Raw genomic sequence first — 21,699 nt, 5'->3', positions numbered from 1 at the left:
GGTAACACTGATGCCCAGGGCCAAAGCCTCTCCACAAATAGAAGACAATCGCATTTTCATGTGCTTCTGAGCGTAATTCACGTCAGAGTTCTGACCATCTGTCCGCCCGGATTGAAAGCTGGTAATGGAATTAGGTTTTTTGTTTTTTTTCTTTTCCCCTTGAGGGGGTCTGTGTGTCGCCGTGGAAGCAGCACAAGGCGGGAAAGAGGAAAGGCGGGGTTGGTCACCTGCTCTTTCCGCTTCCTGCGCATAGCTGCGCAGCTGAGGTCAGCTGGAGGGCAGGGCGAGGGAGACGCGGCTTCGCTGGTCGTGCTTATGAGTGCGCGTTAAAGGACATTTAGAGGTGTCACACGCCGGTATGAGCCGCACCCGGAGACAAAATGAAAGTCAGAATCAGGACACTCCTTCGGGTTCCAGCAAAAAGTAAACAGAGAGAGAGAGAGAGAGAGAGAGAGAGAGAGAGAGCGCACCCGACACCAACAATAAATGACATAAATCAGACACCTTCACCCTTCCTCCTCCCTTCCCTGGGTTCCAGGCAAAAACAGTAAACTAAAACAACAAACTGAAATAACAAAGACAAAAGAAAGCAAAACCGAGCGGCAGTGTTTCAGCTCACCGTTCGCAGCTGGCCCACTTTTCAGCTGACCAGCTCCTCCCACTTTTCAGCTGACCAGCTCCTCCCACTTTTCAGCTGACCAGCTCCTCCCGCTTTTCAGCTGACCAGCTCCTCCTGCTTTTCAGCTGACCAGCTCCTCCTGCTTTTCAGCTGACCAGCTCCTCCTGCTTTTCAGCTGACCAGCTCCTCCTGCTTTTCAGCTGACCAGCTCCTCCTGCTTTTCAGCTGACCAGCTCCTCTGCTGTTCAGCTGACCAGCTCCTCTGCTGTTCAGCTGACCAGCTCCTCCTCAGGACGTCTCTTTTTCAGCTGACCAGCTCCTCAGTTTTCAGCTGACCTGCTCCTCCGCTTTTCAGCTGACCAGCTCCTCCTGCTTTTCAGCTGACCAGCTCCTCCTGCTTTTCAGCTGACCAGCTCCTCCAGCTTTTCAGCTGACCAGCTCCTCCAGCTTTTCAGCTGACCAGCTCCTCCTGCTTTTCAGCTGACCAGCTCCTCCAGCTTTTCAGCGGGAGTTCCTCTGTTTTCGCTGACAACAAAAACTCCAACAAGGCCTCTGTGTCAGCTCCTGCTCTCGCCTTGTGTTGCCTGACTCGCCCTCTAGTTGTGCGCTGCTCGGCCCTCTGGTTGTGCTGCTGACTCACGCCCTCTGCTTTTCGCTGCTCAGCCCTCTGCGTTTGCTCCTGCTCCGCCCTCTGGTTGTCGCTGACCAGCCCTCTGTGTTGCCCGCCGGGCCCTCTGGTGTTGCTGACTGGGCCCTCTGGCTTGTGCTCACTGACTCTGCCCTCATGGTGTGTGCGCTGACCAGCCCTGGTGCTGCTGTTCGCCTGGACCATGTGTTGCTCCTGCTTGCCTCGGGTGACTCCTGCTCTGGCCTCTGGGTGTGTCGCCTGGCTAGTGTGTCTGCTGCTTGCCTTGGTGTGTGCTCCTGACTGGCACTGTGGAGCTCCTCGGCCCTCTGGGTGTGTGCTCCTGCTCTCGGCCCTGTACCGTGGAGAAGAACACTCCTTTAAGCACCTGGGCTGATTAACTAATGCAGCCCAGGTGCGTGTGCTCTCTCCGCCGGTAGGCATGACCGAAGCTAATTCGTTCGAACGGACCGAATGCTACGATAGCGGTATTAGCACGTTGACATATAGCCCCTTATGAGTAGGGTTGGGTGGAAAAACCCGGTACTCCTATGGCACCAGTTCTCATACAGCCGGTACCTTCTGGACCGAATCACAATGCAGATTTCAGTGCCTCATTTCGGTGCCACACACCTTCACTAGCTAATGTTGTATTCTCTGTCGATTCAATCAGTGCATACTAGCAAGCGTTAGCAAGCTAGCTAGTGTTGTATTCTCTGTCGATTCAATCAGTGCATACTAGCAAGCGTTAGCAAGCTAGCTAATGTTAAACTCGGCCAAAAGCAAAGCGAAACGGTGTAAATTAAAAGTATAAAGTACAATTTAATTAAATAATGAATTTGTTCAATTTCTTTGCCTTTAAAATTAAAAGGTCATTCTTTAATGTAATGGCTTGCTCTTATATTTTATAGAAGGCATCAATTCAGGCACTGTTTAGGCACTTGTAACATTTTAACGGTATTGTTTTAGCATCGGTATCTGCAAAACTTAAACGATACCCATCCCCACTTAATAGTCTCTCTGAAAGGGGGAACGGTAATTCACCCAAAAATAAAACTAAGTTATATTACCAAAGCTATGGAAATATATTAAAAAAGCTATATTTCCAAAGCTACGTTGAAACAATGTTTTAAAACAACATTGACACTGCACCACAGAGTCCTGGTGTGCTTAGTTTGAGACTTAGTCCAGATATACACAATTGGCGTAGATCGGTAGGAAGTTGTCTTTGATGGAACCACGCACAACGTGGTCCGCGGATGTTCGTGTGTCTTGGAAAGAGACACTGCCGTTGAGTTTTTTTCTAATATAAATTTTTTGAGTTTGAGCGCCACAAACGTTGGCTCCAATGATTCTGTAAAAGTGGCTTTAAGGGAACTTGGAGAAAAGGGACACTATGGTATGGATGGACTTCGTATGGCCGACTTACTCTTTGCTGAGTGTGGAGAGCTTGTCCTGACAGTGGATTGGTGCCCTGTAGGGACAAAAAAGTACTTTCGCTTCTTGCTAAATGTCCCCGTCAACATCGCTGGGAGAATATATTGATGATGCGGTGAAACATAGCCTATCATTTCTTGTCTTTGTCAGTGGAGTTTAGAGAAACAGCTTATACGACTTCAGACTGATTTTACATTTGTTAGTATACTAATTTTTTATTATCAATAATTCTTTTTGCATAAAAATTACTTGGGTATAATAGGATAAAAGGATAAAATATTGACCATTTCTCAGATAAGTAGCTTGTCATCATTGGTGTTGATCGTGTTGTTTGTGCAGCAGTGCACTGTGGGAAGGCTTCAGAGAAGTGCCTTGGCTCTAGGGCATTGTGGGTATGAACAATGGCCTTCCTTTGTCCCCTCAAGTTGTAACTCGTAAGGAAAGGAAGAGACTGAATAAAGAATTAATAAAGGCATAACTCGAGAGGATGGGACGAGGATTAATAAATAAATAAAAACGAAGACGACTTTCAGTGAAGTTGCGTCGCTAAGTGTCCGAGCACTCCGCGTCGGTTGTGCGCGGCTAGCGTTGTGTAACGCTAACGTGCGAGAGGAGTCGCGGGCAGAGAGCTGGATCCCCGTGGCCTGGAAACCAGCTCGGCACAGAGAGTGGGATGGAGGATTACATCACCCTCCTCTCCTCTCCTCTCCTCTCCGCTCCGCTCCCTTCTGTGACTCCGCGCTCACGCGCGCCGCGACTCTCGCTGCCTCCCGAGCGCAGAAGCAGCCGTCGCGCGGAGTTCTCCCGCAGGTCTGCAGCCGGAGGGAACGAGGAGGCGAGGTAAGGGGGGGGGCGGGGGGGCGGCGTCCGTCGCGGCTTTTTGGGTAGGCGATCAACAGCATGTGTGATGGTCAAGAACCTGTCCATTCTCCCTTCACCGCCCCCCCCGTCAAAGGGGTAGAGGGTGCTCTGTTTTCGCCCCTCCCAGGTTAAAGAGTAAAAGGCAGAACTCGAGGCCAACTGTTGGGCAAAAACAGAACCGCCATGCACTGTGGGTAACGGATCAAGGAGAACACGCCCACCAGAACAGAGTGGGCAGGCTTTGTCAGGGGTCTGCAAATTGGTTTAGGGGCGATGGGCTCCTTTTCGAAGCATTTGTTGTTTGTTTTTCTCATCAGTGGTGTCTATAGGACATGCGTGCCTCGGTCCTGTGCGTTGGCAGGCCCTTGACTCTTAACAGGATGGGTTTGGAGAGGGAGAGTTTGTCTGAATCATCTGCAGTGTAAAATACACTGAGGTTTAAAAGGGGTGCAGAGGTGTGCCGACCCCCCAGCCCTTGCAGTACGCCCCCCCTCCTAATTTGACGAGCCATACCTGCCTGTACCCTCCTCATGTCACGCTTCTGAAGCTAGTAACCGGAGATTTTGCTTTGTGTTTGGGTGGGAGACCTGGGGAAATACGTAGCTGGTGATGTGTGAGTCAGTAGGGGGCGCTTTTCCTACTGGATTAATTTGATGCTAAATGCATCAGCTATGTGCGCACTATCAGGGCTCTGAACTACAGAATTTCTTGGTACATTTATTAACAATATAGTTGATTTTCTGAACGTGGTCTTGATATCGAATTGTCTCGATGAAAGATAATTATGGCTGTGTGATGTCATTCTACGTTTGTGTCTGAATAGAAATAAAATCATTAGAGGAAATATCAAGACATGCTGCTTGTGCAGATTAGATGCTGCATGTTCTGTTTTTGAAGCTTGGAACTCTTTGACCAAACGCCTTCGTTTTAGATCTGAAATCCAGACCAAGGTCGAGTTTTCAGAGCGAGTGAAAATTAATTCTTAATTCCTCATTCTTTTGGAAGTTGGGCGCGGTTCTTCTCAGCTCCGACATTACCATGATGTCATGCGTCGCCAGTAAGGCTGAGAGAGCGCAGAGTGTTTCCCAATGAGCTCTTTGTCCGCAAACGACTTTAATTGCTTATTACATCACTTTGATGAGGAGTTGAGAATGAGACGTATAATATAACATCGCTCCTGTGCAGCGTGTCCAGGCAAATGCACTAGCCCTTGGTGCCATTATACCGGTGGACTACAGAGCAAAAAAGAAACAGCGCACGTTTGGGAGGATGGGTGTGCTACTCCTGTACCCTTCCAAACTGACAGGCGAAGTTGTGGTTTTGGGACAAACCTAGGAATACCCTTGTATTACATTTACATTACTGCATCCGGAAGATTCTGTTATCCAGAGTGACTTATGCAGATAATATTCTTTAGATACGATCAGTGTACACAGCTGGATATTGTTGTTAAGCAGCTCAGGATAAGTACCCTGCTCAAGGGTACGACGGTGTCACCCCAACTGGGAATCGAACCCGCAGCCTTTGAGTAGGAAGCCCGGTTCCTCACCCATAATGCTGGACTTCAGTACCCCCCATAGAGCATTCCAAAATGTGCAAGACAAAGAAATATTTAGGGAGATGAAATTGCTTAAAAGAACGCAGTGTTCTGGAAAGGGATATGAACACCCCACTTCAGAACCGGTGACAGTGATACTGCACATCCAGCTGTGGATGCAACGGTAACCCAAAAAGGGGCAGGGAGCTGGTGAAATGAAGGATTATTCCCTGGGGGGCTTTGTCAGCAGTACGGTGACGGGTTTACGTTTTTACGACGCTCATCCGTAGCTCCTTGTCAGGCCGTCCACTTTGGGCCTAATTGCTCTGAGAGGTGTTTTACTGTGGTCCCTTGGCCATGGCGTGCTGAGACCCTGCCGAACAGACATTCATCACACCTATCCCACAATGCCGTGGGGTGGGGTGGGGGGGGGGCGGAGATGGACTGTCTGCATCTGACAGAACCCGTAGATCTGCCCGTAATTGTTTGGGTGACTCGTGCTCAAGGGGGTGATAATTTCGTCAAGGGGTTGCACGACAGTGACTTGCGAAGCCTTCTTCTTCTGAAATATGGCGATATTCCAGGGGCTCTCAAGCGTGGCCGGTGGAAATCTTTTGTCAATTTTAAGGGTCTTCTGGGCTCTTGTTGTTGGGCGGGGTTGAGTGCTCCGGAAAGGGGGGGGGGTGGGGGGGGTGGCTTGATTGATCTTGCTTTTAGCATGGGATACGCAAATGAGCAAATTAAGGAAGTGGTTGCATTTGTTACAACTCCACTGCTAATGCGGTGTTTTATGGAGTGGTTTCCGTGATGTGATTTCTGGAACTTTCCCTGATTATGATATAATGTGGCTTTACGGTAAGTGGCCCGAGACAGAGTGAGCATGGGGGGTGGAGGAGTTGGGAAGGAAGTGCCCACATAAGACTCCCCTAGAAATGATTTTCGAGTGTAGATAAGAGAGAGCGTGAGAGGCAGAGAGATGTGAAAGAACGCGAATGGGCCATCTTCTAATCCGCTGTCAGCTCGCTGTGAGGCTCTCCAGGTACGGCCGGGGCTATGAAGGAGCAGTATGAGTCTGTCAGTGTTGTGCTAAAGCTGTGTGCATTGTGAGTTCATGAATGTTGTGTTGCATCCGGGATTATTGTGAGGTAATCAATGTTCTCTTTAAGCTGTATTGTGAGGTCACGGATGTTGTGTTGAAAGTGTGAGGATTGTGAGGTAATCAATCTTCTCTTTAAGATGTATTGTGAGGTCATGGATGTTATGTTGAAGCTGTGAGTATTGTGAGGTAATCAATGTTCTGTTTAAGCTGTATTGTGAGGTCATGGATATTGTGTTGAAACTGAGTATTGTGAGGTAATCAATGTTCTCTTTAAGATGTATTGTGAGGTCATGGATATTGTGTTGAAACTGAGTATTGTGAGGTAATCAATGTTCTGTTTAAGCTGTACTATGAGTTCATGGATGTTGTGCTGAAGCTGTGAGTATTGTGAGGTAATCACCATTGCGTTTACAGTAAGTATTGTGTGTTACAGAGTACTGTGATGCCAGTAATGCTGAGATAATGAGAGCCGTGAGTGAGATGTGAGCTGGGTGCATGGTGAGGCGTGACTGGGCTGCGTGCTGCTCTGAGACCATACTGTTTCGGATCAGCCCACCAGGCTGGGACTTGTGGGACATATGGGGCGATCAGAGCGTTTGAGGAGACCGATGACTCACGCGGAGTCGTCCCATGCCGAATCAGATTCTTCACCGACCTCTTTTAAACTTCTTCTTTTAAACTCAAATCTTTTTTTACTGAAGTACTAAAGTTCCACCGCTGCTCTAAGACACACTCTTGCATAAACTGTTTAGAAACTATTAAGGTCTGCGGTGTTCCAGAACTCTCTCTGATTGCGCTGTAATTGGCAGAGAGACTCACTCTGAGCCACAGGGGTAAACTTAGAAGGTGTGTAATGACCCTGTGCTGGCAGTGCTGAACATTATCCTCATGGTCGCTCTCTCTCTCTCTCTCTCTCTCTCTCACACACACACACACATTCACACACCTGGCTTTCTCACAAGAATATAAAATCCGTATAAAATCTCCATTAAACTGTAAGGGTTGCATCCTGCATTTCATGGAGCAAAGAATAATGAGGGATACGTTGACCCTTTATGTAACTACAATGCGTTGGATTGGATCTGCTGCCACGCAGAGCGACAGAGAGCGCTCGCTGTCTCACGTCGTCTGTAGACGTGCGTCCGTGGAGGAGAGGGACATTCTTCGAGAGGCTGCGACGAGAGTACAGAACGTTGATCTTCCCCGGCTCCGCGGGAGCAGCGGCTTGGCGGGCAGAGCCGCGATTGGCTGGTTCCCGCTGGCATCATGACGAGGGTGACAGGCTGGAGGTGACATGTGGCTCGTGCAAGTGGGAAGCAGGAGCCGCGCGCGGGTTTCAGTTGCCATGAGCACCGCCGGCGCCCGCAGGGGCTGCTGGGATACGGGTTCCAGCGTTCCAGAATGTCGCTGTGACTGCGGGTCGCGGTGTGCGGGGGGGAGGGGGCGGCTCTGGCCTCCCGGAAGGGCGGGGCCAACCGGCGATTCGGCGGGGTCGCTTGTTCCAGACGCGCCCGGTTCGCCGAAACCGGTCGGCCGGCGGCGAGCGACGCGAGGCTGACCGCGGGGCCCTCGTGGGTCGGCGGTGATGTCATCGAGCACAGCGGCTCTTTGTTCACCGAGACGGGGCGGCGTGAGCCTGTCACAGGGGCCGCTTCGCTCGTTCCTCACTTCACCTCCCAACGCCAGAAAAGAAAACGTTCATCAGCGAATCCGTTTACGCTGTTTTTCTGTTGCCTTTCCTTGTGTGACTGGACGGTTACTGGTCTATGATGGTGGAGCCGTATAGAGAGCACTCCACTGCAGTGTCGTGTACAAATAATGTGTGTGTGTGTGTGTGTGTGTGTGTGTGTGTGTGTGTGTGAACGAGATGTTCGGAGCTCCATCTGGTCCTGAGGCTGTGCGTCTGTCCCCTCCCCAGCCACCTGTGGTAAAGCGGAGGGAGTGGGAGGTAGCGCGAGCGCCGCTAACGCTGACTGGGCTCCGTATTTACACACCCCGGCTAAAAAAAGCTCCCCCGCCCCTGTCGGCTCGGGAACGCTGCCCTCCTACGGCACTCTGGAACTGTCAGTGCCCCTGAGTTCTCCATCTGTAAATGCGTGTGTGTGTGTGTATGTGTGTGTGCATGTTTGTGCATGCGTACGTGTGTGTGTCTGTGTGTGTTTATGTGTGTGTGCATGCGTCTGTGTGTGTTTATGTGTGTGTGTGTGTGTGTGTGTACGTACGTGTGTGTGTGTGTTTGTGCGTGTGTGTGTGTGCATGTTTGTGTATGTATGTGTGCGTATGTATCAATGCAGGGGGGCCACACTCTTCATGTGAGAGAGACATTTTACAGGCAGTGGTATGAAGCATCCAACAATTCCGTATTCCTCCAGACCCACAGTCCCTTCCTGTGGAGCTTCGGCCCCTGGACCGCATTGCCTGCCCTGTTGCATGCTGGGAACGACAGTTCTCTTCACACAGCTCCAACTATTCAACCATTCTCCGTTTTTCTTTTTTTTTCCGTCAACTTTTATCACGCTGTGCAAAAAAAAAGGGGGGGGGGGGAGCAATGATAGCAGCACAATTCATACCCCACACCCTCAAAAATAAACTTGTTTTTATTTTTACAAACTCTGATGAATGACCTCGATGTTTACAAAAACATGGTGCCTTGTGATTCGGGTCTGGGAGATCAGCTGCGTTCACAGATTGCAGACAAACAATCCCAGTTTGTCCTCTGGGTCTGGGGGGGGCGGGGGCAGGGGGGCGGACGGGGGGGGGGGGTGATATCTGCTTAAAGTCAGCCTCAGCAGACACCCCGTTCTCACACAGCGTCGCTGCCCTGCAAGACTCTCTCACGGACGAGGTGACATGAACCTGGATCTCAGAGCCATGGGGGACTGTCGCTACACCCCTCCGGTTCCCAAAATCCCCCGTTTTAGTCCGCGGGCGTCGTCGCCGCGTCACACGGCGCACCACGTCCTCCTGAGACCCTGCGGCTCACTTCTATCCCCTGTAGGGGACACGAGGACATGAGTCTCTGGTCTTAACCCTAAAGAGCCACATATTGCACTGAAACCTGCAGTGCATGAGACATTCAATAAAAATAGATCATGTTTTGAACATATTTTGACTGCGACACGTTGCCGGAACACGTTTTTTTGCCGGATCTCTTGAGGACACGGCGCATGCGTACGTCTGAAGACGAACCGCTTCGTCTTTACGTCCTCTAATGTCGCGGGCTTCGTAAAGACACGGCAGTGATCGGCTGACGATTGGACTGCGGTGATTTACCGCCATTCGATGCAGACGGCAGAACCAGGGGGCAAGTAAACAACCGTGGATTTGTGGAGAATAAATGAAAAGTGCGCTTGGCGGTGGCAGCGCTTGCTCTTGGATTTGAACCAGCAAGCCCCGGCTCCTTAACTGCCGTTTCGCCCGACAGCGCCGCCTCGGCCGCCGTCTCTTTCCTGGGCATCTGGCGCGGCATACACTACGTGTCAGAGCCTCATCTCTTTACCGGGCTTTGTGTTCACACTGACGCAAGCCTGGCCTGATCTGGGATTCGAACCCGCACGCCCGTCTGTTCCACATTCACCATGCCACACTGCTGCCAACCAATATGCTCCATCTCTGAACCGGCGCTGGTTATTTTCCACGTGTAACTGTAATGGTGATGGAGGAGAGATAAGGTTCCTTGTGATGAAAGTTTTCTTTCTGATAAAGTCCTTCAGGATGCACTAGATGTTATTAATCTGAATATTTCAAATGTGTTTGCTTGCATTTTTATCGATACTGCTTCGCCTTCTTATGTGCGAGCACAACAGCGGTGTCTCATCTGTGCTGCAAACCCGCAATCCTCTGGTTTTCGGGGGAGTCAGGGGCAAGGGGGTGGGGGTGTGTCCGTAAATGATGACCTAACTCTGCCTCACCCTCACGGTTTTAGGGTTACTCCAGGTCTCTGGAACTTCACCGTTTGCATATCTCTACCCTCCTCTCTCTCTCCTCCCCCCCACCTCCTCGAACCGTTCGCTGAGAGCTTCGTATCGACGCGTCTCTTTCGCGGTCGATAGCGCGCCCGGCCGTCAGGAGGCCTGGAGACGGAGGGCGGAGCGGCTTATCGCCGCGCTGAGTGTCAGGTCCGGCCTTCCGGAGACGGACGGGCGCGAGAGGAAACACGGGCTTTGACCTTCACGCGCTTCGCAAAGCTTTGTTTACGCGGCGGAGACGGCCTCGTATTGATATTAATATCGACGCACGGCGGGCGCGCGTTCGAGTCCTCAGCCAGCCTGTCCAATTAGTGTCAAAGCGGCGTGCGGTTCCACGCTCGCCCTCACCTAAATTACACGAGCGCCAAAAACGAAAAAGGTTGTGTATTGACATTTACCCAGCTCCAAATTGACGCTGTCCGCGGCGTGGGTTTCAGACGCGCATTTCTGCGACGCGCTGTTCGGAAAGAGAAGAACCGTGCTCGTTAGAGACCTCTCAGCACGAAGTGTTCTGGGCTTCGACACTAATGCACACAGCCCCCCTGAGTCTCTCTCTCTCTCTCCATCTCCATCTCTCTCTCTCTCTCTCTCTCCCTCCCTCCTTCTCTCTCTCTCATCTCTCTCTCCCTCCCTCCCTCCCTCCTTCTCTCTCTCTCTCTCTCTCCATCTCTCTCTCTCTCTCTCCTCTCTCTCTCTCTCTCCCTCCTTCTCTCTCTCTCTCTCCCCATATCTCTCTCTCCCTCCCTCTTCTCTCTCTCTCTCTCCTCTCTCCTCCTCCTCTCTCTCTCTCTCTCTCTCTCTCTCTCTCTCTCTCTCTCTCTCTCTCCCTCCCTCCCTCCTTCTCTCTCTCTCTCTCTGAAGTGAATGAGAGCTCTTTCTTTCATTACGGGTGATCTGGCAGAACATGTACCTTGAAAGAGAGGGCGACGGCTTTCTCTCTAACTCCCTCTCTCCGACAAAAACGAGTAAGGATTGATCAAAGTTCCGCGTGCGGCGTCTGCGCGTAACTCCTCTGACCGTTTCTCTCTCTCCCCCTCCCTGTCTCTCCCTCCCTCCCTATCATTCTCTCTCCCTCTCTCTCTCCCTGTCGTGTGCAGAAGTGTGACTGCTTGTTGAGCCTGGAGGCGTACTCTCTGGAGCAGAAGAGGAGGCTGTTCCAGTGTCTGCGGGAGAACATCGAGAAGCAGCTCCACCTGCAGCTCCAGCGCAGAGAAGGCCCCGCCCGCGGCGACCAGGTAAGGGCGGAGTCCCCGCCTCGCCCGGCCGCTGCAGGAGCCCCCCTGCGCGTGGGGCCCGCTCGCCGGTTAGCGGTACGCTGCGGCCCCACTTTCCGCCAACTCTCTCTCGCGCGCGGTTAGTCCGTGCTTTTTACTTATTTTACTCGTTTATCTTACGCTTCCGATCGTTCGATAGTTACGTCTTCTGACTATTTTTTGATAATAGAACTCAGTCTTTAGCCTCACAGTGCATGATAGCATAATAATAATAATAATAATAATAATAATAATAATATACCTATTGTTCTTTATAACAGTAGTAGTTTATTAGTATTATAAAGGACTGTTACTTTCCAGGACTAAGTATATTGGATTATCTTTAGTTGCAGGGATGCCTGCTCTTGCTCAGGTTGGCGAGGCCCAGAATCTTGATCAGGTTCGCCGTGACCATAAGATGTAAAACCCACGGTATGGTCTGGAGCATCTGCGCGGTTATCTTATGATCATCACTGCCGCATATTTCTGCGGTATGGTTTTTAGGACAGGTCTGAACTGTAGATCTGAGGAAACGTTTCACGCGTTGATCTGACTCGCCTTGCCCTTACCTGTGGGAACGAAAGAGAGCTCGAGCCCTATGGCTGCGGAAATGGCCGAGAGACGTGGAGGGGAGAAAAACAAATGCTCTGTTTAATGGCTGCCGAATCGGTGAGTGAGGGCGAGCGCGACCCATTTCGGCCGCGTGTTTTTGATCCCCGGAGAGCCGAAAATACAGCTGAGAGCCTGGGACGGTCGGTGGGCAGGTAGCTTCAGTCGCTACCGCACCTGCTGTCAATTAGCTCTCTTTTCTCTTGAGCGAATAAAAGGAGGGCTGAACTCTTTCATCCTTTATAGAAGCATCCCCCAGGAGATCCCCTTCCCTCCTTTTTCATTTTAATTTGAGCGGGCTCGTTCGGCTCGCTCCCCGCGCCGTCCCCCGGGCGCGGTCGGAAGCGGAGAGCGTCCTCGCAGCCGCTCGGAGCCCCCCCGACCCAATTACGGCAGAGCGGGCGGGGGCGGCGCTTCGTCGCCGCGGCGATCGCCCCGCGCAGCTCAGAGGGGAGGGGAGGCGGGGAAAACCGTCCCATTGGCCACCGGCGCGTGGCGCCCGCTGCGGGAAAACGCGACCGCTGAACCGCGGAAAAAGAGAAACTCCCCCGGTTACACCCCTCCGCTGGCGTACGCGCCGCAGTCAGCGAACGATCGGAACCGTGGTTACCGCGGAAACACTCTCGCGACAAAAAAAAGCTGACGGAAATCACAATTTATTTATGTGACCTGCGTTTTAAACAGGTGCATAAGTTACTTTAGGCCCATTCGTGTGGGGTTAGTTAGTGTTGTCTCATAAATGTTTTTTTTATTTTTTATTATTAAATAACATAAACCTTGCGCAAATGAAATGAGATTCCCGAATATTTTTGTGCCCCGCTAAACAAAATCGAAATAATTGATTCACTGAAATAATTGGGTTCGCAAGTATGTTTTGGCTCTCGCAAACAAATCTCTCCCAGACAGACGATTGGTCCAAAAATATAAATAATTGGCTCAGCGTTTACCGTCCCGTGGCTTTCTATCCGGGGTTCCACGCGCCCGTAAAACGCTCCCCCTCGCAAGTATGTTTTTTTGCGCTCTCAGGAAAATGTCTCTCGCGCCGACAAGTGTAAAAATACATTTTAATTGATCCGGCACGTGTTGTTTTTAAAGAAAAGGTTTACCAATGCGTGGGCATTCGTTTGACAACGACTCGACGTGCATTCACGCGTCGCCTGGCACGCGCGGGATCGAGTTGCGTTCATTTGTGGATTTTTGAGACATTGCTCACAGCAGTGTGCAAATTTATCCATGTTTTTTAAATCCAGCCAGTCAGATTTTTCGATATGGAACGGATTAGTTGGAGCAATGTAGCCGTTAGCGAAAGGATGTCCTAACCCCCCCTCGTTCCTTACTGACCCCAACAGGTCATGTCGAATTAAAAATGCCGTAGTAAGAACCAGATACAAATTTGTGGAGAAAGTGACGGGTTCACTTTTTTTGGAGAGATGTGATTACCTGCCTGCCCAATGCTTTCCCTGGCTTCTCTGGGCTGCGGGTTTGCTAGTTCGAATGAGGATATCCACCCCCGCCCTGCTTCGGTTACCTGCCCAGTTTGCAGTTTCCACAGCTGACGAAATGCCACAGCTCACGATGCAACTTCGTGTCCCCGTGCATTTCTGTCTGAAGGCCGGTCCAGCCAGTAATTGGATGATTCATCCGTTCGGACATCTCTCTCTGTCTCCCAGGGATACAAGCGAGCCTCAACCTTCTCCCGCCCCCTTAAAAAAAAGAAATGAATTCAGAACTTTTCTGATACTTTGGTAACAGCTAGTTGTATTTCCGTTCCAGCTCCTGTGTGCTGTCTGTGCGGTGCTATTGTACGTGTGCGTGTGCGAATGTGTACACGAGCGTATTTGGTAGGGATTATAAAAAATAACTTTCAGGAGGAAAAGTTAATGTTTCTATTTTTGAACTTTTCGCCTAATCTCATTTGTGATGTCAAAAAAAGTTTCCCAGAAGGCAGCGCAGCCCAAGCCCAGTCTGTGTTTGCGGACGACATTGGGCTGGCTGCAGATACAATGAGCTTGCGGCCAATTTTGCATTACATTTAAATGACGGCACTGGAGAACGGCCTGCTGATTTAAACGGTCTTTGAAATGGAAAGAAAGACGGCTTCAAAAATAAGATAATGAAAGGCAGGCATGAATGCTAATTTGAGTGCTGAGTTTTCTCGTTTCATTTTACGTTGATGCCGTGGGTTTTATTTGTTTACATCTCTGCTGAATCATCTTGTTACACCTTAAAGACACTGAGCTCAGCCATGAAAACTCGGAACGAATTACGGAACGCAGAAGACGAAAACACAAACATGGTGACCATGATAAATCTGTGAAGTCTGTCCAGAGAAACGTAATGATAAAGTTCAGTATTAACTAAGCTCTCCATTTCTGTGACTGTCTCTGAGTCTCTTTTGGAGTTGCTGTCGAACACCTGCCCTGTCCTCGGGTGGGAAGCTGTTTCCCGAATTTCGGCTTTGTTAGGTGCTGAGCAGAGCTGAGATTGCCTTGTTGGCTCCCCCCGGAGGTAGCGGGGTCAGTTACTGGATTGTCCTTGGTAAACCAGGAGAGAGCAGACTGTGATGAATGAAGATAGCTCCTCATTTGTTCAGCTGCGAGGTTTCGGGTTGAAAGGTTTCGCACGGAGGACATGTTGGCTGTTTTTTAGGGCCTACTGTGGCACTACTGATCCTGTGACTCGCTGTATTACTGTAATAATACACACACATACACACACACACACACACACTCAAACTCACACACACGCACACACCCACACTCAAACAAACACACATTCACACATTCACACACACACACACACACACACACACTCAAACTCACACACACTCGCACACACACACACACACACACACACCCACACTCAAACTCACATACACTCGCACACACACACACACCCACACTCAAACTCACACACATTCACACAGTCACACAGTCACACACACACACACACACGCACACACATATGCATGCACCCGCAACCGTATGAAAGCACACACGCACTCACACACGTACACCAACACAAACACACGCTCACTCACGTAGTCTCATATATTGAGCGTTTTTGGTAAGTTTTCACAGGCAGTTGAGTGGAAACCGCTGTGGCTACGCAGAGTCTGGTACAGAAAACCCTGCTCGTCAGCTTTGCTCAGTCCCGCTGAGTCCCGCCGCACTTCATTCCATGCCGTTATAATAGACACATAATGAGCAGAAGCCCCAGAAAACAGCAGCCCCACTTCTGAGAAACATGTTCCTCAAGGCCATTCAGAAGGTTTTGGACAAAAGGTCAGTCAAAGTTAGTCAATGTACAGGGTCGGCCATTTTAGCGTGATTAAATGCCAGCAGACTGGGATTTCAGTGCCTGTCTGACGAAGGTCCAGGTCATAGTTACCTTCTGACTCTCATCAGTCTCGGAAGCACCCATAGCAGCTTTTTGTGTATCGTGAACTTCTTGCATATTCTGTGCATACTATCCTCTTTCCGTCACTTACAGGTTAATACTCATTTCGTATGTCCATAAAACCGAGGTTATGCTGGTGTAGTCTTCCCTTTATGGTATGTGTCTTTGACACAATAACGTTTACATCCTGGGGAGTGTTCTTGATCTGTTAGATAGTTGAAAATGTTTTCTTTTTTTTCTTTATTTACAATTGAATGTATTCTTCAGTTATCCACTGAAATGGTCTTCCATAGTCTACCAGGTCAATTGCTATTGCTGAGCACCAGTGCATTCTTGCTTCCTAACAATGTACCAGACAGTTGATTTTGACACACCCAATTTTCAGCCATGCCTCTGATTGATTTACTCTGATTATTCAGCCTTGTAATGGCTTGCTTCACTGGCATTGACACTTATTTGGTCCTCCTGTTGAGAGACAACAGCAATAGAATCAACTGTTGACGTTTTATCAGCTTTCCTAGGTGAGCATTAGCCGGTAGTAGTTTTCAGTAAAATGTCCTGAAGTGTAAATGTTTTGTATACGTAGTTCTCTGAACAAGTGGGCTTATCCAGAGTGGGCGGGGCTAGGGACAAGACCCCTGCCCTCTGTCATCTTGGAATCGGGATGCAAATGTGGACCGAAACCAAAGCCTTTTCCTCAGCTCATAGATTTTCCCAGACAAATTAGCCAATGGCTGATAATAATCAAGCTCAATTCTGTCAGCCAGTCGGCCGATGGCTAACGAGGAAAGGCATTTTTGTCCACTGATGATGCCCTTTGGCAAGCACATAATAGCCATGATGGTGTTGAATGGGTCTGGAGGTAATTGCGACGGTTTGTGTAGCGTAGCGTGAGCTCCGATTAGTCATCGCCTTAATGCCTCTCTTTAATTAAATGGGTATTGTAAAGGAGTTAGCGCCAACTGGATTATAATCAGCCCAATTAGTAATTCATCATTCGCATTGAGCCCTGGTTAAATTTCGTTTTTTTGCGGGATGCCTGCTCATTCTGTGGACTCTTCCTCGGAGGCACTGGGGCTGGAAGGAGCCATCCATCCAAAGGCACTTGGGGAAACCTTCGACCCTGCTAACACAAAACGTTCTCACAATGTTGCTACCATGCGATAGCTACGTTGGAACATCGACACAACATTTCAGAGACATTCTGAGAACGTTTTGTGTCAGCTGGGAAGTGTGGAGAAGGTGCTCAGAAGATCGAAACCTGTTTACACACACTCTACCCCTCTGTTTGAGGCCCCTCTGTTTGAGTCCCTGTTTGAGGCCCCTCTGTTTGAGGCCTTTCTGTTTGAGACCCCTCTGTTGGAGCCCTGTTTGGGGCCCCTCTGTTTGAGGCTCTGTTTGAGGCCTTTCTGTTTGAGACCCCTCTGTTGGAGCCCTGTTTGAGGCCCCTCTGTTTGAGGCTCTGTTTGAGGCCTTTCTGTTTGAGGCCCCTCTGTTTGAGCCCTGTTTGAGGCCCCCATGCTATTCCGCATCCTCGGAACAAGCAGTCAGATCACTCGGATCAGTGCTGACAGACTGAGTGCTTTCTTATCTCTCGAGTGCGTTCCCTGGTAGCCGACGGCTCGCTGTTAGTTACAGGGGCTTGTTTATCGGTGGAACCGCGCCCAGCTGCTCGTCCGCTACAGCACGCTGGCGCCTCGACTCCTCACAGTAACCAGGGTACGCTTGTCTGAGAGGGACATGAGAACCTGCTGCTTGGACTCTGTTCTGCCTGCTCCCCCCCCCCATCTCAACCGTGTGAGCTGTCCTATGCCTGCAGGAGTGGGGGGGGTGGTGGGGGGCTGAAGAGCTTTTGGCCTGTCTGTGCCGTCCGGAACGCCCCCCTCCCCTACCCCCCTGCTAGCGCTAGCACGTCACGCGTCAGCGTTACCGTCCCGTGACCTTCTATCTGGGGTTCGACGCGCCATTAAAACGCCCCCCCCTCGTCCGGAGGGCGTCGGACGGGCGGCGAGAAAAGACGCGTGACGCACGGAGGCTAACGCCCGCGCGGTCGGGCCGGGTCGGGCCGGGTCGTGAGCGGGAGATTAAAAACTGCGTCTGGAGCCCCCGCAGCTTCAACCCGTGATATTTGTTGTGCTGGCGGCTCTTATTTTTACCGCGTGATTAAAATCCGCTCGGGTCCCTTCGGAAAAGCTCCTGGAACATCATAAAGGGGGGAGGCCGGGGGCCGCGAACCTCCCCCCTCAGTCGTTAGCGCCGGTCACAGCTGGAGCGCTAACCTTATCTGCAGCTTCTCTGCGCTGCTCTGACTTTCGCTCCAGGAAGCTGTGGTTCGTCTCGGGGGGCCTGATGCCTCAGGCCTGGTGTACAGAATCGGGGGGGGGGGGGTGTTTCTGTGTGCAGTGTAGGTTTGATTAAGGGAGCCCTCCCACGTCAAAACCTGCACATTTTACATGGTTATTGTACAGTGTCCCCTATGGCTGCTTCCTCATTATTCAAACGATTCCTGAGTTAATGAATCCTGAGTGAATGAGTCCTGAGTTAATGAATCCTGAGTGAATGACTCCTAAGTGAATGGATCCAGAGTTAATGAATACTGAGTGAATGACTCCTAAGTGAATGAATCCTGAGTTGTTCAATGTGAACATGATGCGTTTTGAATTTGGTGGGGTGAGGTTTTGGGTCCGTACATCGATTAAAAATGAGAAACTGCAGTAGAAACGATGCTGATTCACAGTGGTGAAGGGGACAGGTGACCGGTATCAGCTACGCGAAGAGGTTCTGGTTATACCCTTTGCGAAAGGGTGTGGCACATCCTGGTTACTAGCCTGTCTTTTGTAATTTGCTTCCCCTTTCTGTTGGCACCTTTCCAGGCCAGTGATGGGGGTTGTGTTTTAGGTCATTACACCCAACCCCCCCTGCACCCCCCCGATGCCTCTTCGATTTCCACTCCGCAGCGCGGCGCGCCAGATTGGAGAGGGTGTGAATCCCTCTGGATCGCGGCTCCTCTCTCACGCCCACACGGTGCCACAGACAGGCTCTTGTTTGGCTTTCTGCCCCTGTGACAGAGGGCGAGAGAAGGCGGAGGGGGTAGATGGAGAGAGGGAGCAGAGCAGAGCTTACAGGCTTAAAATTGGCGAGCGTGCAGGTGTTCGCATTTTAATCTCTCTCAGGGCAGAATTAAAACTTGAAAAGGAAATTAAATAAAGCCTAGCCTTGGGAGAGATTATGGAGGTATTATAATGACACTTTATAAGCCAAAGTTCACCAAAAAAATTTAAAATAAAAATTTTGTGCGAGATTCTCTCTCTCAGCTGAACTTAAGTAGTACTGCTAATTTTTAGCTTAACAGGCTTTAGTCGTTAGGTCTTAGCTGTCTACCATGTAAGTATCTGCTCGCTAAATCTTTAGCCTCGGGCACTAAGCTGTAAGCGGGTTATTCATAACTGCTGCACCGGGTTTACAATACTCATTTAGCCTCAGGCTTAGCTGTATAGTGGTGCTGCTTGCTAACCCTTTAGCCTCAGGCTTAGCTGTATAGTGGTGCTGCTTGCTAACCCTTTAGCCTCAGGCTTAGCTGTATAGTGGTGCTGCTTGCTAACCCTTTAGCCTCAGACTAAGCTGTACAGTATTACTGCTCGCTAAATCTTTAGCCTCAGGCTTAGCTGTACAGTAGTGCTGCTTGCTAACTCTTTAGCCTCAGGCTTAGCTGTATAGTGTGTACGTTTGCTAACCTCTTTAGCATGCTAAGCTGTACAGTAGTCTACTTGCTACCTTAACTCTAGCATTGGCTTAGTGTACCTTACTGTCCGTCTCCAGGTCCACGTTACCAAAGCACATGAAGTTCAGTGTCAGCAATGCTGCCCGTGCAGAACATGGTTCATGTGCTGAATCTATTTAGCATTTTTGGGTTTTTTTATAAGCAGAAAGAAAGAGTTTAGTTTGGAGGCCCTATTCTGGGAATTTTCGCCACAATATGGCCTTGGTGTGTCATCGGCCGCTTAGTCACAAGTGGAAGAGGAAAAAGGAGGCGCCCGTCACGGGGAGAGCCGGCTTGGCGGAGCGACCGACGGCCCATCGCCCCTGCACCCCCCCCCGCCCCCCCGAGGAACCGCGTGACTTTTGAGAGGCGGGACACAAAAATAAAAAGAAAAGAAACTGCGATTTTCAGGAGAATCGATTACCTTAATTACCTCAGACGCACCCCGATAGATCAGTCGAACCGCTGCGTGCGCCCTGACGTGAGAATTCATCACGTCTTATGGATCGATACCCCCGGGCCGGCTTCGAAAGTTTAACGGTGTCTCTTTGATGCATGTTGTTTTCGCTCTGGCTTCCCTCGGACGTAATAAAAGCATAAAGCGCTTTCATGACAGGGAGGCCGCTCGTGCGCGGAAAACAGGTTAAGTCTCGTTTCCTTTTTTAATTATTGATCGCCTCTGTTGCAGAAACATGGATTGTTTTAGAGGGGGGGGTCTCGTTGGTGCTGGTGTTGATGGGGGGAGGCGAGGGTGGGGGGTTATAAAAGCTTCCATTGCGAAGTTATTGGAGCACACTTTGTCACAGCTGTGACATTTAAAATCTGGCCCATTTTGGGTTGTGTGGAGAAGAGAAGAAAAAAACACTCAAACAGCAGCAAAAAAAAAGAAAATAAAAACCCCCAGTGGGAAGAAATATCAGTGAATGGGCCTCATTCACAAAGCTTTTCCTAAATTATTCTTACTTCTGTTCCTCAAAATGCTCCTATAAAAAACCAATGACGGATTCCTTACTTATGGGTAGACCTTCGTTTTTGTGTATGTACCAGGTGTATGAGATGATGAATGCTGACTTTGTGAATTTTACGCGCAGTCCTGTCTTGATTAGCTAAGGAACCCATGAACAATACAGGTAAGAAAAAACGTGAATGCGAAATGTTCTTGGAAACGGTCTCCATTGATCGAATGTGTCTACGCATGTTCATGAATGAGCCCAAATAGCAATCCATTACAGAGGAGCCCACGGCGTTCTGCTGGGTTAGCCCGTCCATCAGGTCAGCTGGTGTTTCAAAGGTCTGGTTGCCACCAAAACACACGACTTGTGAAACGGCTTTGTGGTCTAGCCTTCCCGTCAGCGTTGGAGGTGGACCACCTGACCGAGATGTACGCTTGCTCTCAATGGACGTTCATACCCTGCCGTTGCCACTGGCGACCGGTGGCTTAACCGGTCATTGATTTTTTCGATGTCAGGAGGAGCTACGGAGTAATCCAGCTTAGACAGCAATTGAATCATGTTCTACTGAGAGAGAAGCAGAGCCAGCAACCGGGGCCGGCTTGTGCTTCCCTGTGATGAATCGATGTTTATTGAGAGCCCATCTGAAGGTCAGTGGCGTTTGAACCGTGAACGCGAAGAGGCGCCTAGCCTCTCTGTCATCCTGTCGATCTTCGCCGCTGGGATCAGACAGAGTACGCACGGCGGCGGTGGCGGGTTGGCGCTTTCTCGACCGTCCCGGGAAGCCGACAGGAAGTGCCTTGAGGTGGGCTTTGACGACCCCTCTCTGCGCGCAGGGCGCTAAAAATAAGCCCCCTCTTAAGATTCCCGTCACTGGCCAATGGAGAGTCCCGGTTCTGGGGCGACGCCTCCCGGGCAGCCAATCGGCGACGTCCAGGCAGAGGCTCACAACCGACGTGTCCAAGACAAGCGCGGGGGAGAGAGCGGGATCGAACGGAAGCGTTGGATAAATAGCTTTCCGTCACCGCTGGATGCTTCTCTGAAGCGTCGGAGTGAATTCGTGTTTGGGTGGGTGGGGGGGGGGGGGGTGGGGGGTTTGGGGGGGTTGTTGACGTACGGCTCCAGTGTGTCCCGCGGGGGAAGGAGGTCGATCGGGCAGGAAACAAGGGGCGCTATTCATTTAGCGCACAGGAACACGCGCCTTTGCGTACCAGAGTACGTCACGGTGGGAAATTGACCCGCGCTGGCGAATTTTAATCTCTGGCTGGTATGTAGGTTCGTCTGCCCTACCGGCCACTTTGACAGGTAGCCGCCCATCACATGGAGGCCATGTTCTATTCTACATATCCGTCTGATAAAACGGTGAAATCGGAAGGTGAATTTTGGGATGCCACTGCGGCCAGTCGACGGAAAAAGTTAGTTTCCCGCCCTGGCGTACTGTATGTGTTTCTACCTGTGTCGGTGTGTGCTCTCGCAGGTCGTTCCTTAAACGTTGTTCCGTTATTCTAGTAACAGACAAACCTGCAGGTGCCGCGACGCTGATATAAAAAAAGAAGCAAGAAATGCGTTTTAAATAGACGTC

At 50.4% G+C, this 21,699-nt stretch overlaps 1 protein-coding gene across 6 annotated transcripts in view; it reads left to right on the top strand.

The window, feature by feature from the left end:
- Nucleotides 1-21,699, top strand: part of LOC135238823 (regulator of G-protein signaling 3-like) — a 115,272-nt gene that overhangs the window by 34,703 nt on the left and 58,870 nt on the right. For 5 of the 6 annotated variants that reach the window (XR_010325215.1, XM_064306904.1, XM_064306905.1 and 2 more), the window contains one exon: nucleotides 11,244-11,381. Coding sequence is in view for 4 of the 6 variants with exons in the window: in XM_064306904.1 (XP_064162974.1) it covers nucleotides 11,244-11,381 (138 nt within the window). In the remaining 2 variants the exon portion in view is untranslated. Of the gene's footprint in view, nucleotides 1-3,199; nucleotides 3,522-11,243; nucleotides 11,382-21,699 lie in introns of those variants that run through there. The other variant, XM_064306909.1, reaches the window with a different exon arrangement.

This window comes from Anguilla rostrata, chromosome 14 (assembly GCF_018555375.3).
Source record: "Anguilla rostrata isolate EN2019 chromosome 14, ASM1855537v3, whole genome shotgun sequence".
In the NCBI taxonomy this organism is placed as follows: Eukaryota; Metazoa; Chordata; class Actinopteri; order Anguilliformes; family Anguillidae; genus Anguilla; species Anguilla rostrata.
The sequence above is the reverse complement of the archived record's forward strand: the minus strand, read 5'-3'. Positions and strand labels throughout refer to the sequence as shown.